At 36.0% G+C, this 23,749-nt stretch overlaps 1 protein-coding gene across 4 annotated transcripts in view; it reads right to left on the reverse strand.

Annotated features, from left to right (window-relative positions):
* LOC149078980 (cell adhesion molecule Dscam1-like) overlaps nucleotides 1-23,749 on the reverse strand; it is a 248,824-nt gene that overhangs the window by 68,198 nt on the left and 156,877 nt on the right. For all 4 annotated transcript variants that reach the window (XM_089241226.1, XM_089241225.1, XM_089241224.1 and 1 more), the window contains exons 11-14: nucleotides 19,523-19,702; nucleotides 13,130-13,277; nucleotides 8,699-8,847; nucleotides 29-160 (exon numbers count right to left, since the gene is read on the reverse strand). In XM_089241226.1, coding sequence (XP_089097352.1) covers nucleotides 29-160; nucleotides 8,699-8,847; nucleotides 13,130-13,277; nucleotides 19,523-19,702 — 609 coding nt within the window. The remainder of the gene's footprint in view (nucleotides 1-28; nucleotides 161-8,698; nucleotides 8,848-13,129; nucleotides 13,278-19,522; nucleotides 19,703-23,749) is intronic.

Here is a 23,749-nt window from a genome sequence, read left to right on the forward strand (position 1 = left end):
TTGGATGTGAATAATGTATCAATTTTACCTCTTGCTGCTTTCCAGTTCAGGACGTATTTCGTTAGTGGACTATTCCCAGCGTAAGGGACACTCCATGTCAATACAACTGCTCTGCTATTCACTTCCGCTGTGGTGAGATCTGTTGGTGGATCAGGTACCTCTGTAAACAACAAAAAGGAAGTTTCTCATATGTACTCAATGGATTGTTATGCGTGTTTCAAGTTTTTCGTGATCATGTAAATAATTATATAGTTTTTAGTTTATTTTTTTGAAGAACTCACTAGTATATTTGGCGTTTTCTTATTCTCCAAAAAAGAAAAAAAAAACTACAGGAATCAGAGAAAGAATGACAATATAATATTCAGAAATCAATCGCATTTACAAATGGAGCAATACATCTAAGCGTCATATATATACAGGTTTACGGTGAGAGACACCATTGTTACATAAATATTAGGCAGTATCAAATGTGAGTAATATGTTTTACCTAATCTGCCAAATTATAATTTTGAATCATGAATCGATCCATAAGGCTTACACTTTCGACTATGAATGCTATTGTTATTATTATTTTTCCATTTATCACCGTTCTTGCTAAACTTTTTTCCTATTTTGGTCCATTCGTTTTGATTTCTCGCAGGAATAAAAATGGAACAGACACAAAAATACAGTGGACGCCACTTAATGTGATCACGTTTGGACGCGGGGGGGGGGGCGGCTTCTGACCGTCTACATAATCTGTAAGATTGATAAAAATAACTTTTTGGGGGAAAATGATTCAAGTTCAACCTTACCCTCAAATTATGCTAAAAGAAAAAAACTTTAGAAGGAAAAACAATAGCATAAACCGCAGCCCTAATAACTCCAACTGGATTTTTTCGCCATGTTATGATATTTGTGCGTTCCGTAGTTTACAAAAGTGAAAACAATACCCGGATGATAACAATATCCATGATAACAATAAATGCTCCGTGGGTATAATTCCGGGCATAAAACGTCAGAAACAATTTCTTTACTTACCGATCCTGGGGCGACTACCGTAGAGGGCGCTTTCATTTCACACTCAGTTCCATTGGTTGGAAATCGCCATGTGGCGATATATGACCGGAGTTGGTGTGCGGTATGATATTCGGGTAGGTGGAGCCCGGTAGGCCTATTTTTTATTTATTCATCAAAGTTCCTGACTTATTTTAAGTATTTAAAAAAATTTATAATTATTCTTTTCAAATTTACTGTTTCTTCAGGAGTGCACAGGAACCCCAAAGGCTCCGTGAAGCACCGGTTGAGAGCCGCTGGAATATAGTATTCTTATGTCAGGTATTATCACTATTGATCGTTCTCATTTTCGTTTATCATGCTATTCATCCTTCTCAAGCCACAGCCTGATAAACTTGAACAAATTATTTCATTTATATGTTTATCATTTTCAGAAAGAAATTTCACTTGACCATATAAAATTTTTTGAAGAACTACTTCACACGTGAGAGGTAAACGGCTTTTTTCTCAGCCCAATATATACTGGAAGAATTTTTTTCTGGATATTATGCTGAGTTAAACTCGGAAAGAAGTCCAATAATGAAGGTAGGGTCGTGTCTCTAGTGGAGTAGATGGTAGCACGCTTGCCCGGTTTGCAACGGGATCTTTGTTCGTGACCCGGAGAAGGCAGAAATACCCGTTTCCTTGATATCTGTTATGTTTATTGTTGTTTCTCCTTTCATTCATACAAATTTATTAACATCTACTGGCTGTTACTTTCACATAATCAAAAAAAAAAATTTTTTTTTGCATATGTCATACATATTCTAAATTATCATTATCTATTTAGATTCTCGATAATAAATTTCCCCACGAAACATGCATGATTCTTAACCTTTATAACTTGAATTGGAAACAACAACACTACAGCATATTACGATATCACACATTCTATTTCAATTGCGCAAAATAATATTTTGCGTAATTTAATGAGAGGAATCATTCTTCTTGGAGTATCCTCTGAACTAAAGATCACTAACCTCTGTTTTGTTGCAGTTAAATCTAATAACACGCGAATACACATACTTATTAATTTCCCTCTCCCTCCAAGTACCAAGTAATAATATATAATAATTAGATTTCTTATTATAATTTTTTCCCGTTTTAAAACAAATTAATTATTATTTATTTCTCATAGCCAAACGTTGGATTTCGTGTGCATTTCTTTCACTCGTTCTATGTAACGTCAATAAGTGAAAAAATGCGTTTTCTCAAGTATGAAAATCATTTTTTCTATCAATACTATGCTTATTGCTTTATTTATTCTAAAAAAAGTGGATAATAACGTAAAGAATAAGACTCATTATCCTGGGAAAAAGATATTAAAAAAATGAAATACTAGTAAATAAAGTTCATTCTCAGTTAAACGGCCTCAGTAAAAGTAATTATCTTTTCAATGCAGCGAAAGTTATCACCTATCTCTCAGAAGAAGAAAAGAAAGGGAATGAGAGAATGTTTTGATGATGAAACCCAATTTATTACGATGGCCGGTATTTCGTTCGCAATTAATTCCTTTTTTTTTATTGTTCCATTGATATGAAGAGGTGGCTAAAAGACGTATAATTAAACTTGGAAAAATCAATTATTCATTATTTTGATCTCTTTATCTACGTTTCTAAGTTGCAAACAATCGAAGCAATGGCATAGAATTGAACTTAATTGAATTTGGATGATTCCAGAATTGATTCTCTGACGACTTTTTTCCCTGTGTACTATATTGAAGGCATGCATATGAGTAAATCTTAGCAAAATTTATCTACAAGAACCATCTACCATTCCGTTGTAAGTTCATTCATATAATTTAGTCAGATGAGCATAACAGAAATTGCTTGTTTAGAGTTTTATAAAACTAAAATCTTCAGTCACATCGATATTAAAATTCAAGCACATAACAACGATTGACACACTCAAGATTCTGTAGCAATAAAGATTAGTTTCAAATCAACCGATAGAACAAATTTTGCACTAACTTTATATGTGCAAGAATGAGTGCAATTTTATAATTGCTGAATTAAAATAATCTCGGGGGAATGAGAGAGAAAACCGAAGTATATATGTATTTAATAACATTGCGTTTTTCCCTACTTTACACGAATTCTATTTATGTCTCGTAGTAGACGGTCCTCGTCAATAGCAAAATAAACTGCATAATCTTTTTCAACGGCTGCAAAATGTAAGGAAAAGTTTAACAAATGTAATTGCTTCGATTAAACCAATAATAAACAATAATCACTGATTTTTTTAAGGTAATATAAATGTAGGACAACGATTTCTTTTTACTGGATTTTGAAAAAAAAATCGATTTGGTATGTATATAATTTGATTAGAATTATTTTGAAAAAAAATTCATAGCGTATGTAGACAAACCCATCTGCGACCGATTCTTGCTGTGCCAAAAATATGGAAGAGAAAGAAGTGATTACTGACGATAATATTAATTATGATAATAATAAATATGAAAATATTACTGATGGTATTTAATGATGATTTATTACGATAATAGTAAAGCTGATTATGGCGATAAATTACTATATACCAATTACAATTGTTATCTAAGTTATGTTTCTTTTTCTTACAAGTACTCTAGGAACTGCACCTGTAGATGGTAGTAAACTCTTCAACCTGCTTCTGATTGAAAGGCTCCCAATTATGATGTAATAAAGTGAAACAAGATATTGAACCCGGATTATTTTTTCGGCAACTTAATAAGGCAAAACTTGTTTCGCTTATTACGTAAAGGATCTATTCCTTCCAGAACAACAATTAGTTTGTTACAAAAGAATAATTGCCAAGAAGAACGTGAGATCAAGTCAAGGAACTGATATCAAGTAGGTATAAAGAGAAGAAATATTCCATATAGAAATGAGATCTTATTACCTATGATACTTATAAAAAACGTATATAAATTTACTTAAATATTTGTAAATTTTAAATTTTTTGGTGCATTTCTTCTCCGAATGTTCTCTCCACTTATAAACTTTTGCTGGTTAGTGCGACTAATTTTCGTGGTCCGAACTCTTTATCCACAACTTTATCACATTTCTTTATTCACAACTTTATCACATTTCTTTATCCACAACTTTATCACATTTCTTTAACCACAACTTTATCACATTTCTTTATCAACAACTTTATCACATTTCTTTATCAACAACTTAATCTAAATTCATTAACTAATCCTTATTAAGATTTCCCGTTTGTCCGACTTCCCATCTTCCCGATTACAACGTTTTGCATGGTAGTTTTTGAAAAAGTGGGATGCACTTTATTTGAACGTTGAAATGGAGGCAAAAAAAAGGGAAGTATCTCTGTCAAGTTAATGTATGATATGAATCACGTGTGATAAACATATTATTTAAAAAAAAAAAAAAAATTAAGTTTTTCATTATAATGTATTGAGAACATGGCGGCGTAGAGGTGCAGCAGAAAGAGATAGGCTGTGTGTGTTACTGCAATACATGCGGCACAACACCTTTAAGCAGTATACACCAAATTTCCGAGCTGTACCTATGGTTGAACTTCCAGCTGCTTTAGTAGCACTGGTCAAAACCCGGCCAATGGCTAGCTGCAAGTTATTTCTTGATTCTCTCCCACGTGCAGCTAATTCCATACAATCCCTTTATAATTAAGGACGAAATATTTTGTCTGAACGCCAGTGGGATCCTCCATCCTCGTCATCACGAATTTTTATTGTAACCCTATGAACTGAAGTCGTATCTTTTCCTGTCTGTGCTTTCTATACATGCGTTAGTGATTTTCCCAAACACATATGTGTGTCTTTCTACTTTAAACATGTAAGAGCGAAAGAGAACACGTAGAGAGGATGAAAATTGAAATGTACTGTATACTTCATTCATTCATTCATTCATTCGTATACTTATCTTATCTACCTATATATCTAATATACTATTTTTATTTTTCTTATTTATATACATATATATATATATATAGAGAGAGAGAGAGAGGGAGAAGAACATGTACATGATTAACATTATGAAAATGTAATTTTTGTCGAAACTCACCAATACGAGTGCCATAGGCAGCTGTAATATGCAGTGCAGTGGAAACACATTAAAAATATCATTTTTTATGTATATAATATATATATATATATATATATATATATATATATATATATATATATATATATATATATATATATATATATTTCATTTTATCATTCATTTTTTTATTCCGTTTCTTGTGTTTTCCTAAAAACTTCTACGTGAAGATGTCAAATCGGGAGATTGGCAGACCTCAGCATACAGATGTGATATCTTGACTTTCCAGGTCTTCCTGCACAGAGGATGCTCGACAAAGATGAGCATTATGATCCCTGTAAAGATGTTGAAGCCTTACTGAACCTCCATGAGGACAGGTACATTACTGCCCAATGATGCATTGGTAGACCAAAATACTTCTAAACAAATGGAGAGGGGGTAGGTGAAAATCTAACATCACGAGAACAGATAAGTCTGATAATTCAGACTTATCTGTTCTTTGTCATCATGACACTAAATAATTCTTAGCAAGACGTAGAGAGAACTTATTTGACTTCACGCAAGATTGTTTCTTGATTGTTTCCTGTTGGAGGCAGGCTCTAATTTGTTGAATTTTTTCAGTAACTGATAAACACACATTTCACATCAGTATATATATAGTTATTGGTGAGGGTAGAAACAGAGTCGTATGCAGGAAAGGGGGGGGGGGGCAGTGGGGTGGGGTGTTCCCCTTAATCCGACCAAAATGTATTTATTTTAGAACCTTATATAAACAAATGAAAATGTCGAACACAAGCATCTGTCCTATATTTGTTGAATTAACTCCTGTTAATTTAATTCTGATTTTTGAAGATCGGTAACTCACCAATTTGACTGGAAGAAATTAAAAAGTTCCTCGTGTCCTCCGTCAGCTTTTTGCGCCCCCCCCCCCCCGAAAAGTATAAATGACTGACGCTCGTGGGTATAAGTTTTATTTTTGAATTATTCATACCGATTTTATCAATTTTTGCGGGAGTTTTACCCATGTCTTGCAAAATCTTTGACAGATGCATCATCGATCAGTTACTACTTCACCAAACACCAACTCTGGCCATATCGCTATATTGCAATTTACTGCCATTAATGAGATGGGTTGGAAATGAAGACGCTGTCCATCAATGGTCACCTCAAGTTCGTTAGGGAAAATATCTTATTTATATCCTCCCTGGGGTTCGAACCCGGGACCGTGACAGCAACCTTCACGGTGGTAGACGAACATCTTACCACCACACGCGACTCGGGCCCATCAATCAGTTACTGTCACTTGCCTTCGAATTGGGCTTAATTTGGTCAGTTCAGTTTTAATTTATTCCTCGCAGCTCCTTGTCAGCGCAGCAGATGATTTGACATGATATATGGGCCAGTACTATCAATTCAGCACAAGAGGTTGATATTATTTGCGTCGATTTCCAAAAATCATTGGCAAAGTAGGCAGGTTGTTACTACTGAGGAAGCTAGCTGGCATGGGTGTTCCTGATAAAATTTTGAGGATAATTCAAGTACTGTAATGAGTGAGGGTTCGTTAGGTTTGCGTAGCGAGCGTCATCTCCATTAAATGTCAGGTACCAAGCAGAGTCGTCCAAGGATCGGTCTAAGGCTTCATCTTATTTAATTTTTTCACTTACAATATAACTCAGGCTGTGTCACCCATTCCTCTATTTCAATTCGCCGATGACGCAAGTTATTCTCTCCAGTAGAAAACACTAGGGGCCTAAAATTTGCATACCAACAACATTTTTAGTAAAGTTGTCAGTATAAACTCCCTATTTCAACATTAAAAAGTGGATCAATGCATGTATTACCAAGTAATGAAACTTTACAGCAATTAGATGAATTCGTGTATTTTGGTATTGCAATGAGCCGCATCCTGAATTTTACTGAACATTATCATAACATAGTTTGCAAAGCTAATAGAATTTCATACATGTTATGCACGGCATACCGCAAATGTGACGCCTTATACGCCTTATACGTGTACGTTATCCCGAATCTGGGTTCTATGCACAAGCATGGAGAGCCCTTACAAAATTAAGGATATAAAGCTCCTGAGAAGCTATAGATTTACTTTACCAGACAAATAGCTGGCATGGGTGACTGGTCTTGTGAAGCTTGAATTTCTGGGTTTGCACTCTCTGGAATGTCGTAGATTCGCTGAAATTCTGAAGATGCGCTACGAACAAGTCCACCGAATGGTTTATTTACCATCGGGAGAATCTTTCTTCGGGATCATGGACAGACGAGCCAAGCTCATCAAGCCCAGGCATCACTTCCAAATAATAATACCAACGGCAGAAAGAGGTTGCTTTTCCACATGTACAGATATCGTCTGGCGAGAATATGGAACAGTCTGCCATCAGATCTTGCTCCTCCTACGCAAGAATTGCTTCCGCTATTGAAGATTTATATCTGGCTCCGTATGCGAAGTGTTTTCACTCCTGACTATTATTTCTGATTATTTTTATTTTTTATTATTATCAATGTATTGTTTTATTTATATTTATTATTACTTTTCCTGTGGGAGTGCATTTCATGACTTCCGGGGTAATTGTAAATATTTTGGCAATTATTATTAGTTTTTTTCCCCTAAATCTTATTTCAATAATTGGAGTTTGAACATTTTGAATTTCCCTTTCCACGTCATGACCTCCAACTTTTATTATCGGATTCGCCCTTGAGGAGGATAACTGCATAGGTTGAGAAACGCCGACATATCGTACGATATTCATTAACTACATTTATAAACGCATTCAGATAAATATTTATATTTCGAACAATTAATTTTGTTAAACGCATTAAAATTATAATCGTGAAAACATCATTTATTACCAAATCCAAAAAATAAAACACGCGATTCGTCATTCAACAATTAGAGAAATTGACGAGTCAAATATTGAACGCTTTTCTAGGGCTTCGAAAATTTTGAATATTGAACTCCAAATCAATATTTTGCGTATTTTACTTCATATAATTAGGAATTCATACGTTTTAATTATCTACAAATAAATAATACAGTGGTATTGGAAAGCTTGAATTGAAATATGCAAAATGGTGAAATGCATTTCTCCTGCGTTTAAGATAAGAACAGAAATAAAATTGAGGTTTACTAATTAGGATAATATGTTTGAAAGGATGTGATTACAAAAATATTTGACTGCTTATAGGGAGCTTATTAAATGAGTCAGCATATAGTTATTGACTTAAATTGGCTGACGTAAAATTATCTAATGCCGCAACTGGAAATTCCTATTTAATAAAATGTTTATGTATCTAATTGGATCACTTTTTGTAAAGGGATAAAGTTTGATAACAGAATGTGTCGCAGTTAATTTATAACTTTCCATCATTAAATAACTGAGTGTCGAGGTTGAATATGCAAGCAATATATATGTATATCATGTTATATTGCCCGGAAATGCAGACGCCAGCCCAGCTTCTGCAACAGAAATCATTTCCGATATCCAAATGATACTCGTGCCGGTTTTAATGTATGCAAATTTGGAATCCGTGAGCGATATCCCGCTGATTTCGATTCCCACCCTATTCACTCATCTTTCCTATATGTCATGTGCACGTCTTTCGCTCCCTTATTCGAGAAGCAAGTTAATTTTATCACGGATCGTTACCTTCGACAAGCACTTGGATGTCAGTGTCATCTTTGCCGTAGGCATTTGAAGCCGAACATGAATAGAGTGCAGAATCGGTTCTCGTCGGTGAAGCAACGGTCAGCACAGACTGGATCCCCGAAGGCGTTGGCAGCGTATTGATATTATACCTAGGGGAGAAATATCGAGAGACATATGATTACAAATTATACCAAACAATTACTGCTCTCGGATTGATAATACGCACAGCAGATATGTATCTCGAGAGAATATTTACGTATGCATGCACACTGGGAGGCATCTTTGTGGCGTGGACAATAGTGTTTGTTATTACATTACCAAATTAAATGAAACAACATATCCCAGTATACTCAGTCAACATATCGCACATCTCTGTTATTTCTCTGTCAGAGATAATATAGTAAATATTATTCACTCCTTGTTTGTTTACATTTAATAGCTCAAGCACATCTGTAGGTAATATTTTTGTTGTTAATAAAAGGCGCACAGAATCACACAGATCTGAAAATATCCTTGTTGATGATAAGCTTGACGATCTGTTCTTGTGAAGTTTCTCGTGATATGAGTATGAGACAATAAATATTATTGCATATTACGACAATGTGAGCTGTATTGAATATTATTACGTTGTGCAATATGGCATCGTTTCTGATAGGGTGGTGTCCGACCCATTTTGCAGAAAGGTATTGCGGCTCAACAAGCCATTTTAAACTAGAATAAATAACCATTTCCAAGTATTTCGAAACAGTCTCGGGTATATTTTAAGTGTTTTTACAACCGGGGGGGGGGGCGCTTGGTTAATTTTTTCGAATATGAAAATTTTAATAATTTGACATCAAAATGCTCTCGCATTAGCTATCGATCGTATTTCGATTGCAGCGCAGCAAACCCAAAAAGTAGGATATCATAGGCTCCGTAAATGACAATCGATAACAAAAATATTGATATACAGTTTTAGGGTGAAAACGAATTATCTGAACTGCAATTATTTGTAATAATACGTTCACATTATAAAGATATTGGTGAAAACATGTCGACGTTTATCGGGAAATACAGTTGGACTAGCTCAATTTGGTCACGGATAAACGGACATTCCACTGAAACGGACAATATAATCTGAAACCAAAATTTCTCCCACAGAGACAATGTTAAAGTCTTCCGCTTGATATGGTATAATAATCAAGTCTGCCTAATCAAATAATAAGACACTAAACACCCTTCAAATTGCCTCATTTATTTTAGTGAAGTAAGCTTTCTTCCGATTTTCAGCAAAGTACGGAGTGAAGATTCTTGGAAATAAAAAAGGTTTCACTAAGAAACACTTAACAAAATATCTGGACTATGATAAAATAAAAGACATTTAAAGAAGCGAGATATCTCGTCAATGTCACTTGAAGGGCTAAGATTAATACGACGACTTTTAATATGCAACATGTTTCAAAAAGAATCATCCGATTTGAAATGCGTATATTACCAAAAATATTGAATATAGACAATTAAGATTAATTTTATATTACATGGCTAATCAAAGTTTTTTACAAACCAAATTAAAGGTGCTCAATATGTCCACCTTGGGATGCACGGCATATGTCTATATACGGTGGTCAAATTCGTCCCAAACTTTTGCGATCATGTTTGCACATTCACTGCTTCCATGTCTGCTGTTATGCTCAGTTCGGCTAATGTAGCTGGAAGGGGAGGTACATAAACGTAGTCTTTTATAAACCCCTACAAGAAGAAATCACACACTGTGAGGTCCGGCGATCTTGGAGGCCAGTGAATCGTCAGGTCCCGTGCGGCCGATCCATTGTTTAGGAACGCGATTGTTCAAAAATTCTCGAATGTCCAAGTTCCACATTGCCGTGGTGCCCCATCCTGCTGGAAAATGAAGTTATCCGAATCGGTTTCTAAATGTGGGGAAATCCAATACTTTGACCTTTGAAGACCGGACACACCCCGCTTGCCATCTCATAGGAGATATCGAAGCGTTCCCGAAGGGTGCGTGTATCCGGAAAGTCTTATTATAAAAGCAAAACATTCTTTATATTAGCGGGAAAACATCATGACCTAAATTTCTCTCTGAGCTACAGCAGCGCCACCACAAATGAACTACAGAGAAGGCAAGCGGCGAAGAAAACATTACAGTAAATATCTCAACAATTTGAAATCAGAAGCATTTGAAAATAAAGGTAAGTATGTTATGAATTGAGAAATATATATATATATATATATATATGAAAAATCTTGATTCGAGCTTCGGATTGTCTCTTAGCTATCTTTTCAGTAAATTTAACTGTTTTATTTTATTCTCTGTCAAGAATATAAAGGACGCTAACATTTTTAATGAATATTAGAATGTTATAATATCTGAGTAAACGCCATGGCTTCATGCATTTTCTTGAAATTACAAAAATGATCGCGAAAAGAAATTTATGTTTGTACAACAGATTAAAAATATTGGAATGCAATAAAAAAATTAAAACTGAAATTGCCAGTGTATGAAATTTCTGAATCTTAGATGTCAAGCATTAACAAAAATTCCGATGAAACTGAAGAACATTGGTGAAATAACTTGATCTCAGAAAATCAACTGAAAATCTTATTTTGATGTTGTCGACAAAGCTGTATTACAATGGTTTGATGCTGAAAGAGCCAAAAATGCATAAATCATCGGCGAAGTTACTACGCAAAAAAGAACAGGAAATCATCAAAGATGTTTAAAGTTGCGGAACGTTTTGATGCTTCATAAAAGATGGTTATAGAAATGTCAGCTGGGTAACAATTTAATGTTGTTCTTGTTGTGTTTTTTTTTCCAGGTGCTGTTGATATACGTTTAAGCGGGTCCGGCTATAATTGTATGATGTTGGCAAAATTATTTACATCAGATCAGGCATTTCTACATTCTTGTCTAGTACTTGAAATTATTCGATGAATTCATGACTCAATTTTTTTAAATCTTCATTATTTCCATATCGATTTCCAGATATCTCTTTCAGCAGGCGTTAGAAATTCTTGTCATGCGAGTATGCATATTTTGCATCGAAAAGAAGTACACAAATCACGACTTGTGAATTGCGAATATATTATTTATTTTTTTTGTGAATCGTCATTTGCGCATTTGAATAATCAAGGCGCGTTTTCTTTAACAAGTATTTGATTATCGCCGGAAGTGGTAAGAGGCAGAACAAGGAGTCGTTAACTTGATTTAGATGCGAAAGTGCATATTGACTTAAATCGCTATAATTTTCTTCTCGGGAAACGTAGATCACGTTTTAGATTAACAATTTTCGTCGGGTGCGATTCTCTAAGGGGCTGTGGGAACGGGGCCGTGTGCCTCTGGGCCGTTAATGCGAAACGTTCATAAAAATTGGTGCAAAGTACTTCGAACTCGTTACCCGTAATTACCCAGCTGAACATTAAACAGATATAAACAACCACCGTAATTACTGCATTTAGGAATGCTTAATCACAACAGAAGGAGTTTCGTAGAGAGAGGAAAAAAAACTTTAATGTTCTCTGCTGCCTATTTTCAAACACATAGCATGTCATTTGATGGACCCAAAAGAAAAAAAAAGCTAAAGGAAATAATCGCAATTATAGTTTTTGCAATAAACGGATAAATGTTTTGAGAGATCTGAGTCTACTCGTCCGTGAAGATTAATGTGTTTAATAAACGTTTGATTTAAATAGAAACTAATGCATGAGTGTGTGTGTGCTAAATACTCGTGCATTTAAATTCTTTTATATAACTCTCAGATTTAAACGAATCAAATTTGGACGATTTGATTTCTTTTATGTAGCTGCTATTTTTTTTACAAATAATGTTTCTAAAGAAAAAAACAGTTTGTTACGTTTGAAAAAAAATATCAATGATGCCACTGTTTTTGAAAAACAAAAGCGTAATCGCAGTGATAATAATTCCAAGTTTACTGTGAAAAATAATTATCTCAACTGCAATTATTTGTAATAATACTTTCACATTATAAAGATATTAGTGAAGACACACAAATGGGCAATCAATGTATTCGTGGTTAAAGAACTTGTATTGAAAATTGAAAAAAAAATTAAATTATGATTAGTTAATTGTATGCAAGAACTGATCAAGCAAAATTTTAGAAATTGTTTTGAATTAAAACAAGTGAAGTTTGTTACACAAATATTTTGGGTAGGAAAAATTGTTAATTAGTTATCATTTGTGTTACAATGAACTCATGAAGCTTATTTTAGCCATTAGCGGGAAAAAAAAGCGAAACCAAACATTGCCTAATGAATAACATTGGGATTTAATTCATCATTTATTATAAATTTTTACTAGATACTCCAAAGCAACTAGAAACACTCCGCAACTTACTTACTGTCTCTTTTAAATTCAGTGTATGGATACTTAAAAAAAGTAGCTGCATTTTGAAAGAAAGTACTGAGTATACATACCTCATTTCTGTTTCTTCCCTAACCGGAACTTTGTCTTTATACCAGTGCAAGCTCATCGGATCTTCCCCAAACGCTTCACACATAATGCTAAGTTTAGAACCTTTTGCAATTCTATGCACTCTGAATGGTGTTTTAAAATTAGCAGCAACTGCGCAAAATAAATATTTCGATCAAGATTTTTATGTAATTTCAAAAGATGATCTATAAAAACTTATTCTGCAATTATTTTCCATAAAAAAAAACCATAGGAATAATAAGATAAAATATTTATTAGTTTATTCAAAACATAAAAAAACAAATTTTAACATACTAATAACAACCATACACAGGAATAATACAAATCATTTTTACTGGATTTTTTTTCAAGTAATTTACTTACCTAACGAAAGTAAATTTCTTTTAATGTTTATTATACCAGTTAATTTATTTGGCTTTTTTATGATAATCGAATTGTTAATGCATGTCAACATATTTTTTTTAAACCTGAATACATATTCCACTGATATTTCATTAAAAGTAATTGTAAAAAAAATATTTTGATGCAGATATGTGAAAATTCAAATTTCGGCTGGATATGCTAATTTTATTTATATATTCACTAGCTTAATTATTTTTTTCCGAAATGAGTGTTTTGGTGAATATAATCTTTGGATTTTTTTTTTCTCGTGTAATGTACTTTTATCGACACTGTACTAGCTATAAATGAGAAAAAAGTATAGAATTCGTTACTCTCTTTAAATGTGAATAACATGACTTTTTATTTGACCAACATGTAAGAGAAAAAAATTCCTTCTTTTGGATTTCTTTAATTTAGTTTTTTTTTTAAATTTTATTTTGAAATTCAACCTCTTCCCATCACCTGAGAGATCGATTTCCAGAAGAAACTGGAAACTGCGGATATCTCCCTGAAGGGTGTCCTCCTTTTGCTTGTACACCTGGTTCCTTTCAAGTGAAGTTATAAGAACGTATATCAGAATGTTTTGACATTTCCCGGATTTTGTGGTAAAAAGTTTGAAAAAAAAGAGTTCATGAATGATTCATCTTTGATGAAAAAATATATTTATGTATACACATATTTTCTTTTCTTGGGGCTTCACTGATTGTAACATTCCACATGAAAAAATCTGAACTTTCACATATGAAGTTTTTTTCAACGTATGCTCCTTCCATGTTTTTCTTTTGAACGGAATAAATTTTATGCGTTTTCAATTCTGTTCCTTGGATTTTTCATATGCAGCCAAAATACTCCACGTTTCTCCACATTATATGTTTCTGATGTTATTTTCTAGAATTCCACGGGATGTCACCAGCTAATACACCAGTTTGAATAAATGGCATATAAGTGTTGAAAACATGTAATGTACATATTTTATAACACAAATAGACTGGTAACAGAAATAGAATTGGTACAAAAATGGAATCTTCTAGAACGTGTAATACTGTTTTTCAGATTTGCTATTTTTCCTTTCAAGAAATGTATATAGAAAACATTTTTGATTTCTTCGAATTGACAGATGTGACATTTACCCTGCAGCTGTAATGTTGCGACTTACGAACATCAGCTACGAATATTCGATTTATATTTAAAAGTTCAAATATTTAGGTACGCTTCTATAAAACGCAATAAAACGGCAAATTATCTAGAGAATACACGGGCTTAATGTGGTATATCATGACATTAAAAAAGTAAACATAATTGGCAAATATAATTTTTGAAAATTTAATTTTTTTGTCAGTGGATTTTTGAAAAAGAATTATCTGCTCTGGAAACTTTGAGATAGTGTGAGGTTTGCGCTCGATTCATGATACAGTGTTCTACAGCTAAAGTAAGCATGTTTTGAGCTGTCTGCTGAAGTAAATAACCATTCTTGTTTCACTAACAAAACCCGCTCATATAAACTGAACATGATCGATTTTGGTGGGGAAATTTCAGTTCAATTTCAATTTATTTTATTAAAAAGCAGTTACATACTCAAAAATAGTATCCCCTAAGAGGCAAATGGCTGCCAATACTGGAGTTATAATCATAACAAAATAAAAAACGGAGATACAAATTTATATAAAAATCGAAAATAAAAAAAATATAAATTTAAATCACACAAATGATCTTAATACGTAATCGACTTAATTAGCAGTACAAAGTAAATGTATCATGAAATAAACTATTAAAATATTTACAATGAGAAATTAGATTGGAAATATATTTTTATGGATATTCTTGGACAATCCTGTCTCGAAGAGTAGGCGTTTTGGTATCGATATCGCAAAAATTAACATGTGCAAAACAATTTTCGTAAAAAAAACACTCTTTAGGGGTAAATGACGGAATTGTTTTTTTTTTTTTTGCTCTAAATTCCTTATTCAGTTCACATTGTTATTTACTAATACGATTTATAAATTCATAGTTTCCGATGGATTAAGGATGTAGACAGCTTAGAACACTCCGAATATATATTCCTATAATTTTTCATTATGGTGAAAGCAATATTAGCGCATTCACTTCTTTATTTATGATCAGCATGAACATCTAAGTTTGTACTAGATGCACATTCAGCGTATTAGTTAATTTTTTCACGATATACAGGGTGGTCCGGAACTCTACCGGCAAACTTCTAGGGGTGGCTGTACACGTCAAGCTGAAGAACTTTTGAGATGGGACTTTGGGTCGAAACACGATTGTTCAGTTGGAAACGACGTTGAGAGAGAGCCGCTAAGCAAGCAGCAACATATTTAGAGTAGTGCATTGGCCGTTGTGAACCAGTGACATGGAGACTGCACGCCTGTCTGTTGTGCAACGGTACCTTCGGATGACACTTTGAGCAGCTACTGCGAGTGCTCTCATAGCCTGTTACATTTTCATTTTTTTTTATCATTGTTATGTTTCATTTTATCTGATATCCATTCCTCTGACGTTTTTTGTGTACTTAGTTACGAAAATGTATTTCGACACAAAGTTTCACTGCAAAACTTATTTGTCTTGACTCGTCCAAAAGTTTGTAGGTGGATTTCAAGAACACCCTGTATATATGGTTATCAGACATGAGCAGACATTCAAAGCATAATATTTCATGGGAAGAAGGATAATATTAAATTATTGATTTTGAATAAATAAAATTTGTTAATTTATCATGTAGATTCACGGTATATTCATGTTCACGGTGATTATTATAATTCAACCGACGATCACATGTTTTTGTGCCTTATTTATCTATAGAGGACGTGTCCAAATACTAAGTCACTGAGATCAGAATTCAGCTTCTACGCCTGTATACGACTATATGATGAATTGCATTTTCATTAAAGTTCAAAGGAAGTTACAGATAACATTTTTTCTTTCTTGTTGATAACTGTATTCCAAATCGCGAAATATATCCGCATTTGTAGATACAATTCTATAGTTGACAAATTCGAAAATCCTCAATACAATTATAGTTTTATCCCAGTCCATATCAAGCTAAAAAGTATAAATTATTTACTCGATTCCGAATTCAGCATAATTTGAGAATATTTGATATATAAATTCATTTGATTTTTCACCCCATCACACAGGACGTGCGTTTTATCTCATGCTTGTTTGAATAACTCACTTTTCTGCGCAGATATAAACTTGACCCTCGATAGATTGTATATACTCCCGAAATATCTAAAACTTTTTGATTCAAGGAAAGAGAAACATAAACCGAATCAAGTGGGTCGAGTATTTTCTACAATTTTATAAGGATTAGTTTCGGTCGTTGTACTAGAGACAGAAATTGAATGCACGTGTATATATATATATGTCTTCCCCATAACTTCTGTCTCTGATATTCGGCAGTTCATGTTAGGGGGGGGGGAAGGACGCAATATATATATATAAATCACTGTACATACATACACGCATTTCGCTATTGGCAAATACATGCCATGTTGACAAAGAGGAGTCCCTTGAAACTGCGTAATGAGGAAAATCTGATTACGTTAAGTGCTTATGTTGGAGCAGCAAGCGATGAAATTATCTCAAATGAGAACTTGGGTGCGGCTGAGCCTTGAGTGGAGATAAGGATGCCCAGGAACAAAGCTATCTAATCTTGTTCCCGTATTTAGAAACTCAGATACGACTCGAGGAATTTATGAAATAAGAACGTAACAAAGAATTGAACTGCCGGTTTCGTCTCGAGGAAAAATTTCCGGTTCCGTAACTTTAGATAAAAATAATAGAAAATATATTTTAAACTAATTTGGTTTTCGGATGAACATCAGAGTAACTTTCCATTATTTTGTGCATGAATTTTCCTCGAATGAAATCTAGTTTGGCGTCATTTATATGAATTAGGTAGAAAATAAAAGAGGTACTCTAAATTATGAATACAACTCATTACTAGAGCTGGGATTTCTATGTCCTTGCATGTATTTTATACTTTTTGCATATAGTGCGGGGCGTTTAATATAGCAGAGAGTATCGACTAGAAATTCGCAATTAGCTTGGTTTTTTCAAATTAAAGAATGCTTAAAACTTCATAATTATAAAAATCATTGCTCACAACAGTTTAGAAATAATAGTGTTGTGAATATCGCTATTTTAAAATATAACTACGGAAATATTCCTCATATTTTGGTCGCTTTCCTCCCTACATCTTTTCCTGTGGTACTTGAGTGCGATCACGTCTCGAAAGATCAATGATATTTTCTACTAAATTTATGAGTACAAAATTGAGAAAAATATCAAGTTTATCAAAGCCCCCCCCCCCCCAACGTTTAAGTTTGTATTATTAGCATAGGGTGGAGCGTAGAAGTGGGAACCCTCCCCCCTTCCCCGCTCAAAGAGCTTTATTTCTATATATACTTGTTGGTTTCATTTTTTTTACACAAGAAACGTAATTATTAACACAAACATCCAGCATAAAAAAAAAACATTGGGTACGCTGCCAGTATGAAAATATTTCTCTCCAGCGTGGCCCAACCTCTAGGGGCAATGTGCTTATATCCCACATGGGACTATATATGTGCTTATATCCCACATGGGACTATATATGTGCTTATATCCCACATGGGACTATATATGTGCTTATATCCCACATGGGACTATATATGTGCTTATATCCCACATGGGACTATATATGTGCTTATATCCCCCCTTCTTACTGTGTTCAGCCTGTTCAATTATTATTGAGTAAATATTATACTGGGCAAGTATGTCTCCAGGAGGTTTGATAAACTCCCATTTTTTTAGCGTTAAGTTTATAAGTAAATTTGTATTTTCATGTTTTTTTGAGTTGAAACTCTTTTAGCAAGACGTAGCAGTGGAATTCTGTGAGAGAAAGCAAGCCGTCACAAAGAAGTGTAGCAATTTCACTGCGTTGTCACAACTCTCGATGTAGAAGTGTTGTCGTGTGTTAGTGGTTTGATCAGAGAGAACCTTTTACAGATGATTCCTACAATCAATGGAAAAAAACGCATTCGTCAACAGTTTTCACTGTCAGAAACTTCCCGCTGTGTCACCATACTCTGATAAACGGTATTTATTGCTTTAAACTGGGAACACCTATAATTGTAGAGTCAGCATCTTTATCGTATATATTGATTAACTTATCATAATGAATATTTTGAAATATGGAACTTGGAAGGAATATAAATCAAAATATATTTTTTTTTCAAAACAGAAAAAAGAGGGAAAGAACAGAAATTCATGAGCCAAATACCTTAAATTACTGGATAAAAATTGATAGAATAAAAATAGAAAAGAAACCATCTTCGATAACGGCGTTTCGAGCCCACTTTTGCTCAAGTTATAATAATGTTCCGGGAGATTAAACAAGCCCCGCAAGTCGCAATTAAAAATGGTTCTCGACTCAATTTTCTAGCGATAACGTCGGCTCTAGTCATTAACATTTTTTTTTCGTTCCAAAAAAAAAATCTTACATCTATTTTTTTGTGACCTATGATACTTGGCAATAATTTCTTTTCTTTTTTTCCCGTAACTTAACGGAACTCGCTAATTACAGTCGTCATTCGGGATTAGTTATCTGATGTCGGCAAACGACGGAAAGTTAATTCCATCTAAACTGATACTAAGGAACCTCCCGATTCAGTTTTAATGTTGTTTCAATGAAAGACTCTCCAATCTTAATAGAAAATCCGTAAGGACACCGCGTGCCTCATTTTCCCATACGAACATTCTACCTCGAATCTTTTTTTGTTTTTTAATTCTTCGTTATAAATCAGGGGATTAATAACAAACTGTGGTTTAGTTGGGCTATCTGCGTATTTATCAAAGAAATTCAGCAAAGATTATGTCCAACAATAAGCATAGTTATTTATAAAAAATCGCTGATGCGAATTAATACCACTAAATGGCGGTAAAAATATATTTCTCAACAGTGCAATCATATGAACAGAATTTCGAAACAAACTCACCGTGAACGGATAGTTGTATAACAGTGCTCAAATCAGCCCCTACGCCATTCGCTGCTTCACAGAGATAAAATCCAGAATCGTCTTTAGTAACATCCTTGATACTAAGAGAACCGTTCTCCAGGGTTTGTATATGGAAATTGCTTATGATTGATTTGAAATTTCTATTGGCTGTGGAAGAACCTGTAAAATGTGGAATTTTTCAGCTTGGATAGATAGGGTACTGGATATGAATGTACGTAAATATAAGAAATACAAAAGAAAAAAATAATTATGTAGCATTAAAACGCTCTTTTTTACTGCTGATACATTATATGGTATATATATTATATGTTACTGCCAAAGTCTGAAGTTGGTCAGTTCGAAAATTTTGATTATTATTGACCTGGCCAATGCCCGAATTTCAGTCTCATGTCAGGCGGGATGCACCAGGTGATCTCTGACCAAAGTCAGATAACAAAAGAGAGGATTCGAGGTTATTACCAAGTTGATGCAATATTGTCGAAACACTTACATACGCCCTAAGGGATAGGTCATGTAACAAATTGCTCGTCACCAAATTAGTGTATTTTTCGTCATAATTATGTGAGTTATGGCGACCCATAAAACCACAGTCGCGGTGCGTTAATCTTTTCTTTATCTTTTTTTTTCTTCAAATTTGACAGAAAAAACTACAATTTTATATTACTACTAGGGGGGCTCTGCCCCCCTGCCGCCTTTGGCGGCCAACCCCCCCCCCCAATTCTCTCCCGGACATATCTTGTTTATTTCGTCCCACTTCATCAGCGTGCTATGGAAAAGGGGAAAGGAACGTGTGAAAGCACCAGCCTACTGAAGAAGCGAATTTTAATGAAAATAATAATAAAGCAACAAAAAACAAATGAGATTCATCAAGTATCCCCAGAAAACTTCCCCATGGGGGTCCCCAGATTCAATTCGCTGAATTTCAGTGGGGCCCCACACTGGATATATCTTGGGCTACCGATGTGTTGCAAATTTTACAATGTTAAACCACAAAAATCAATGAGATACATTCAGGGGCACCGAATTACAACCTGCCAACATTTCCATGAAGCCCTGACCTGCAAGCTTGTCGGACACCCCCCTGTGAGAATTTTTCATTTTTATCAATTTTACAACGAATAAAATCCAGTAGCGGGGACACAATACGCAGATTTTTAGTGGAGCCCCAGACTGGCTATATCTCGGGTTTCGGCTGCGGAAAATTCTACAACAGAAAAGAATGAGATTCATCCAGGGCCCCCAAAATCAAACCTGTAAACATGGGGCCCCCCGACTTGGAAGCTTGTTGGTCATCTCCCGGTGCGAGTGCCATGAAAAATTTTCATTTGTATTCGTTTTACCAACGAATAAAATCCAGGGCCCCCAAAATGAAACCTGTAGACATAGGGCCCCCGACTTGGAAGCTTGTCGGTCATCCCCCGGTGCGAGTGCCATGAAAAATTTCCATTTGTATTCGTTTTACGAACGAATAAAATCCAGGGCCCCCAAACAATTACCCGGGACACCAATTCGCATACTTTTGGTGGGGCCCCAGACTGACTTTATCTCGGGGTTCCGCGGTTGCGAATTCTACAACAGAAAAGAATGAGATTCGTCCAGGGCCCCAAAATGAAACCTGTAAACATGGGGCCCCCGACTTGGAAGCTTGTCGGTCATCCCCCGGAGCGAGTGCCATGAAAAATTTCCATTTGTGCTCGTTTTACCAACGAATAAAATCAAGGGCCCCCAAAATGAAACCTGTAAACATGGGGCCCCCGACTTGGAAGCTTGTCGGTCATCCCCCGGAGCGAGTGCCATGAAAAATTTCCATTTGTATTCGTTTTACCAACGAACAAAATCCAGGGCCCCCAAAATGAAACCTGTAAACACGGGGCCCCCGACTTGGAAGCTTGTCGGTCATTCCCCGGAGCAAGTGCCATGAAAAATTTCCATTTGTATTCGTTTTACCAACGAACAAAATCCAGGGCCCCCAAAATGAAACCTGTAAACACGGGGCCCCCGACTTGGAAGCTTGTCGGTCATTCCCCGGAGCAAGTGCCATGAAAAATTTCCATTTGTATTCGTTTTACCAACGAACAAAATCCAGGGCCCCCAAAATGAAACCTGTAAACATGGGGCCCCCGACTTGGAAGCTTGTCGGTCATCCCCCGGTGCGAGTGCCATGAAAAATTTCCATTTGTATTCGTTTTACGAACGAATAAAATCCAGGGCCCCCAAACAATTACCCGGGACACCAATTCGCATACTTTTGGTGGGGCCCCAGACTGACTTTATCTCGGGGTTCCGCGGTTGCGAATTCTACAACAGAAAAGAATGAGATTCGTCCAGGGCCCCAAAATGAAACCTGTAAACATGGGCCCCCGACTTGGAAGCTTGTCGGTCATCCCCCGGAGCGAGTGCCATGAAAAATTTCCATTTGTGCTCGTTTTACCAACGAATAAAATCCAGGGCCCCCAAAATGAAACCTGTAAACATGGGGCCCCCGACTTGGAAGCTTGTCGGTCATCCCCCGGAGCGAGTGCCATGAAAAATTTCCATTTGTATTCGTTTTACCAAGGAATAAAATCCAGGGCCCCCAAAATGAAACCTGTAGACATAGGGCCCCCGACTTGGAAGGTTGTCGGTCATCCCCCGGAGCGAGTGCCATGAAAAATTTTCATTTGTATTCGTTTTATCAACGAATAAAATCCAGGGCCCCCCAAAATGAAACCTGTAAACATGGGGCCCCCGACTTGGAAGCTTGTCGGTCATCCCCCGGAGCGAGTGCCATGAAAAATTTCCATTTGTATTCGTTTTACCAACGAACAAAATCCAGGGCCCCCAAAATGAAACCTGTAAACACGGGGCCCCCGACTTGGAAGCTTGTCGGTCATTCCCCGGAGCAAGTGCCATGAAAAATTTCCATTTGTATTCGTTTTACCAACGAACAAAATCCAGGGCCCCCAAAATGAAACCTGTAAACATGGGGCCCCCGACTTGGAAGCTTGTCGGTCATCCCCCGGAGCGAGTGCCATGAAAAATTTCCATTAGTATTCGTTTTACCAACGAATAAAATCCAGGGCCCCCAACCAATTACCCGGGACACCAATTCGCATACTTTTGGTGGGGCCCCAGACTGGCTTTATCTCGGGCTTCCGCTGTTGCGAATTCTACAACAGAAAAGAATGAGATTCGTCCAGGGCCCCAAAATGAAACCTGTAAACATGGGGCCCCCGACTTGGAAGCTTGTCGGTCATCCCCCGGTGCGAGTGCTATGAAAAATTTTCATTTGTATTCGTTTTACCAATAAATAAAATCCAGGGCACCCAAAATGAAACCTGTAAACATGGGCCCCGACTTGGAAGCTTGTCGGCCATCCCCAGGAGCGAGTGCCATGAAAAATTTCCATTTGTATTCGTTTTACCAACGAACAAAATCCAGGGCCCCCAAAATGAAACCTGTAAACATGGGGCCCCCGACTTGGAAGCTTGTCGGTCATCCCCCGGAGCGAGTGCCATGAAAAATTTACATTAGTATTCGTTTTACCAACGAACAAAATCCAGGGCCCCCAAAATGAAACCTGTAAACATGGGGCCCCCGACTTGGAAGCTTGTCGGTCATCCCCCGGAGCGAGTGCCATGAAAAATTTCCATTTGTATTCGTTTTACCCACGAATAAAATCCAGGGCCCCCAACCAATTACCCGGGACACCAATTCGCATACTTTTGGTGGGGCCCCAGACTGGCTTTATCTCGGGCTTCCGCTGTTGCGAATTCTACAACAGAAAAGAATGAGATTCGTCCAGGGCCCCAAAATGAAACCTGTAAACATGGGGCCCCCGACTTGGAAGCTTGTCGGTCATCCCCCGGTGCGAGTGCTATGAAAAATTTTCATTTGTATTCGTTTTACCAATAAATAAAATCCAGGGCACCCAAAATGAAACCTGTAAACATGGGCCCCGACTTGGAAGCTTGTCGGCCATCCCCAGGAGCGAGTGCCATGAAAAATTTCCATTTGTATTCGTTTTACCAACGAACAAAATCCAGGGCCCCCAAAATGAAACCTGTAAACACGGGGCCCCCGACATGGAAGCTTGTCGGTCATTCCCCGGAGCAAGTGCCATGAAAAATTTCCATTTGTATTCGTTTTACCAACGAACAAAATCCAGGGCCCCCAAAATGAAACCTGTAAACATGGGGCCCCCGACTTGGAAGCTTGTCGGTCATC

This window comes from Pholcus phalangioides, unplaced genomic scaffold (genome assembly GCF_987345545.1).
Source record: "Pholcus phalangioides strain wild (caught in Gottingen) unplaced genomic scaffold, Ppha-v1.0 ptg000013l_1, whole genome shotgun sequence".
Taxonomy (NCBI): Eukaryota; Metazoa; Arthropoda; class Arachnida; order Araneae; family Pholcidae; genus Pholcus; species Pholcus phalangioides.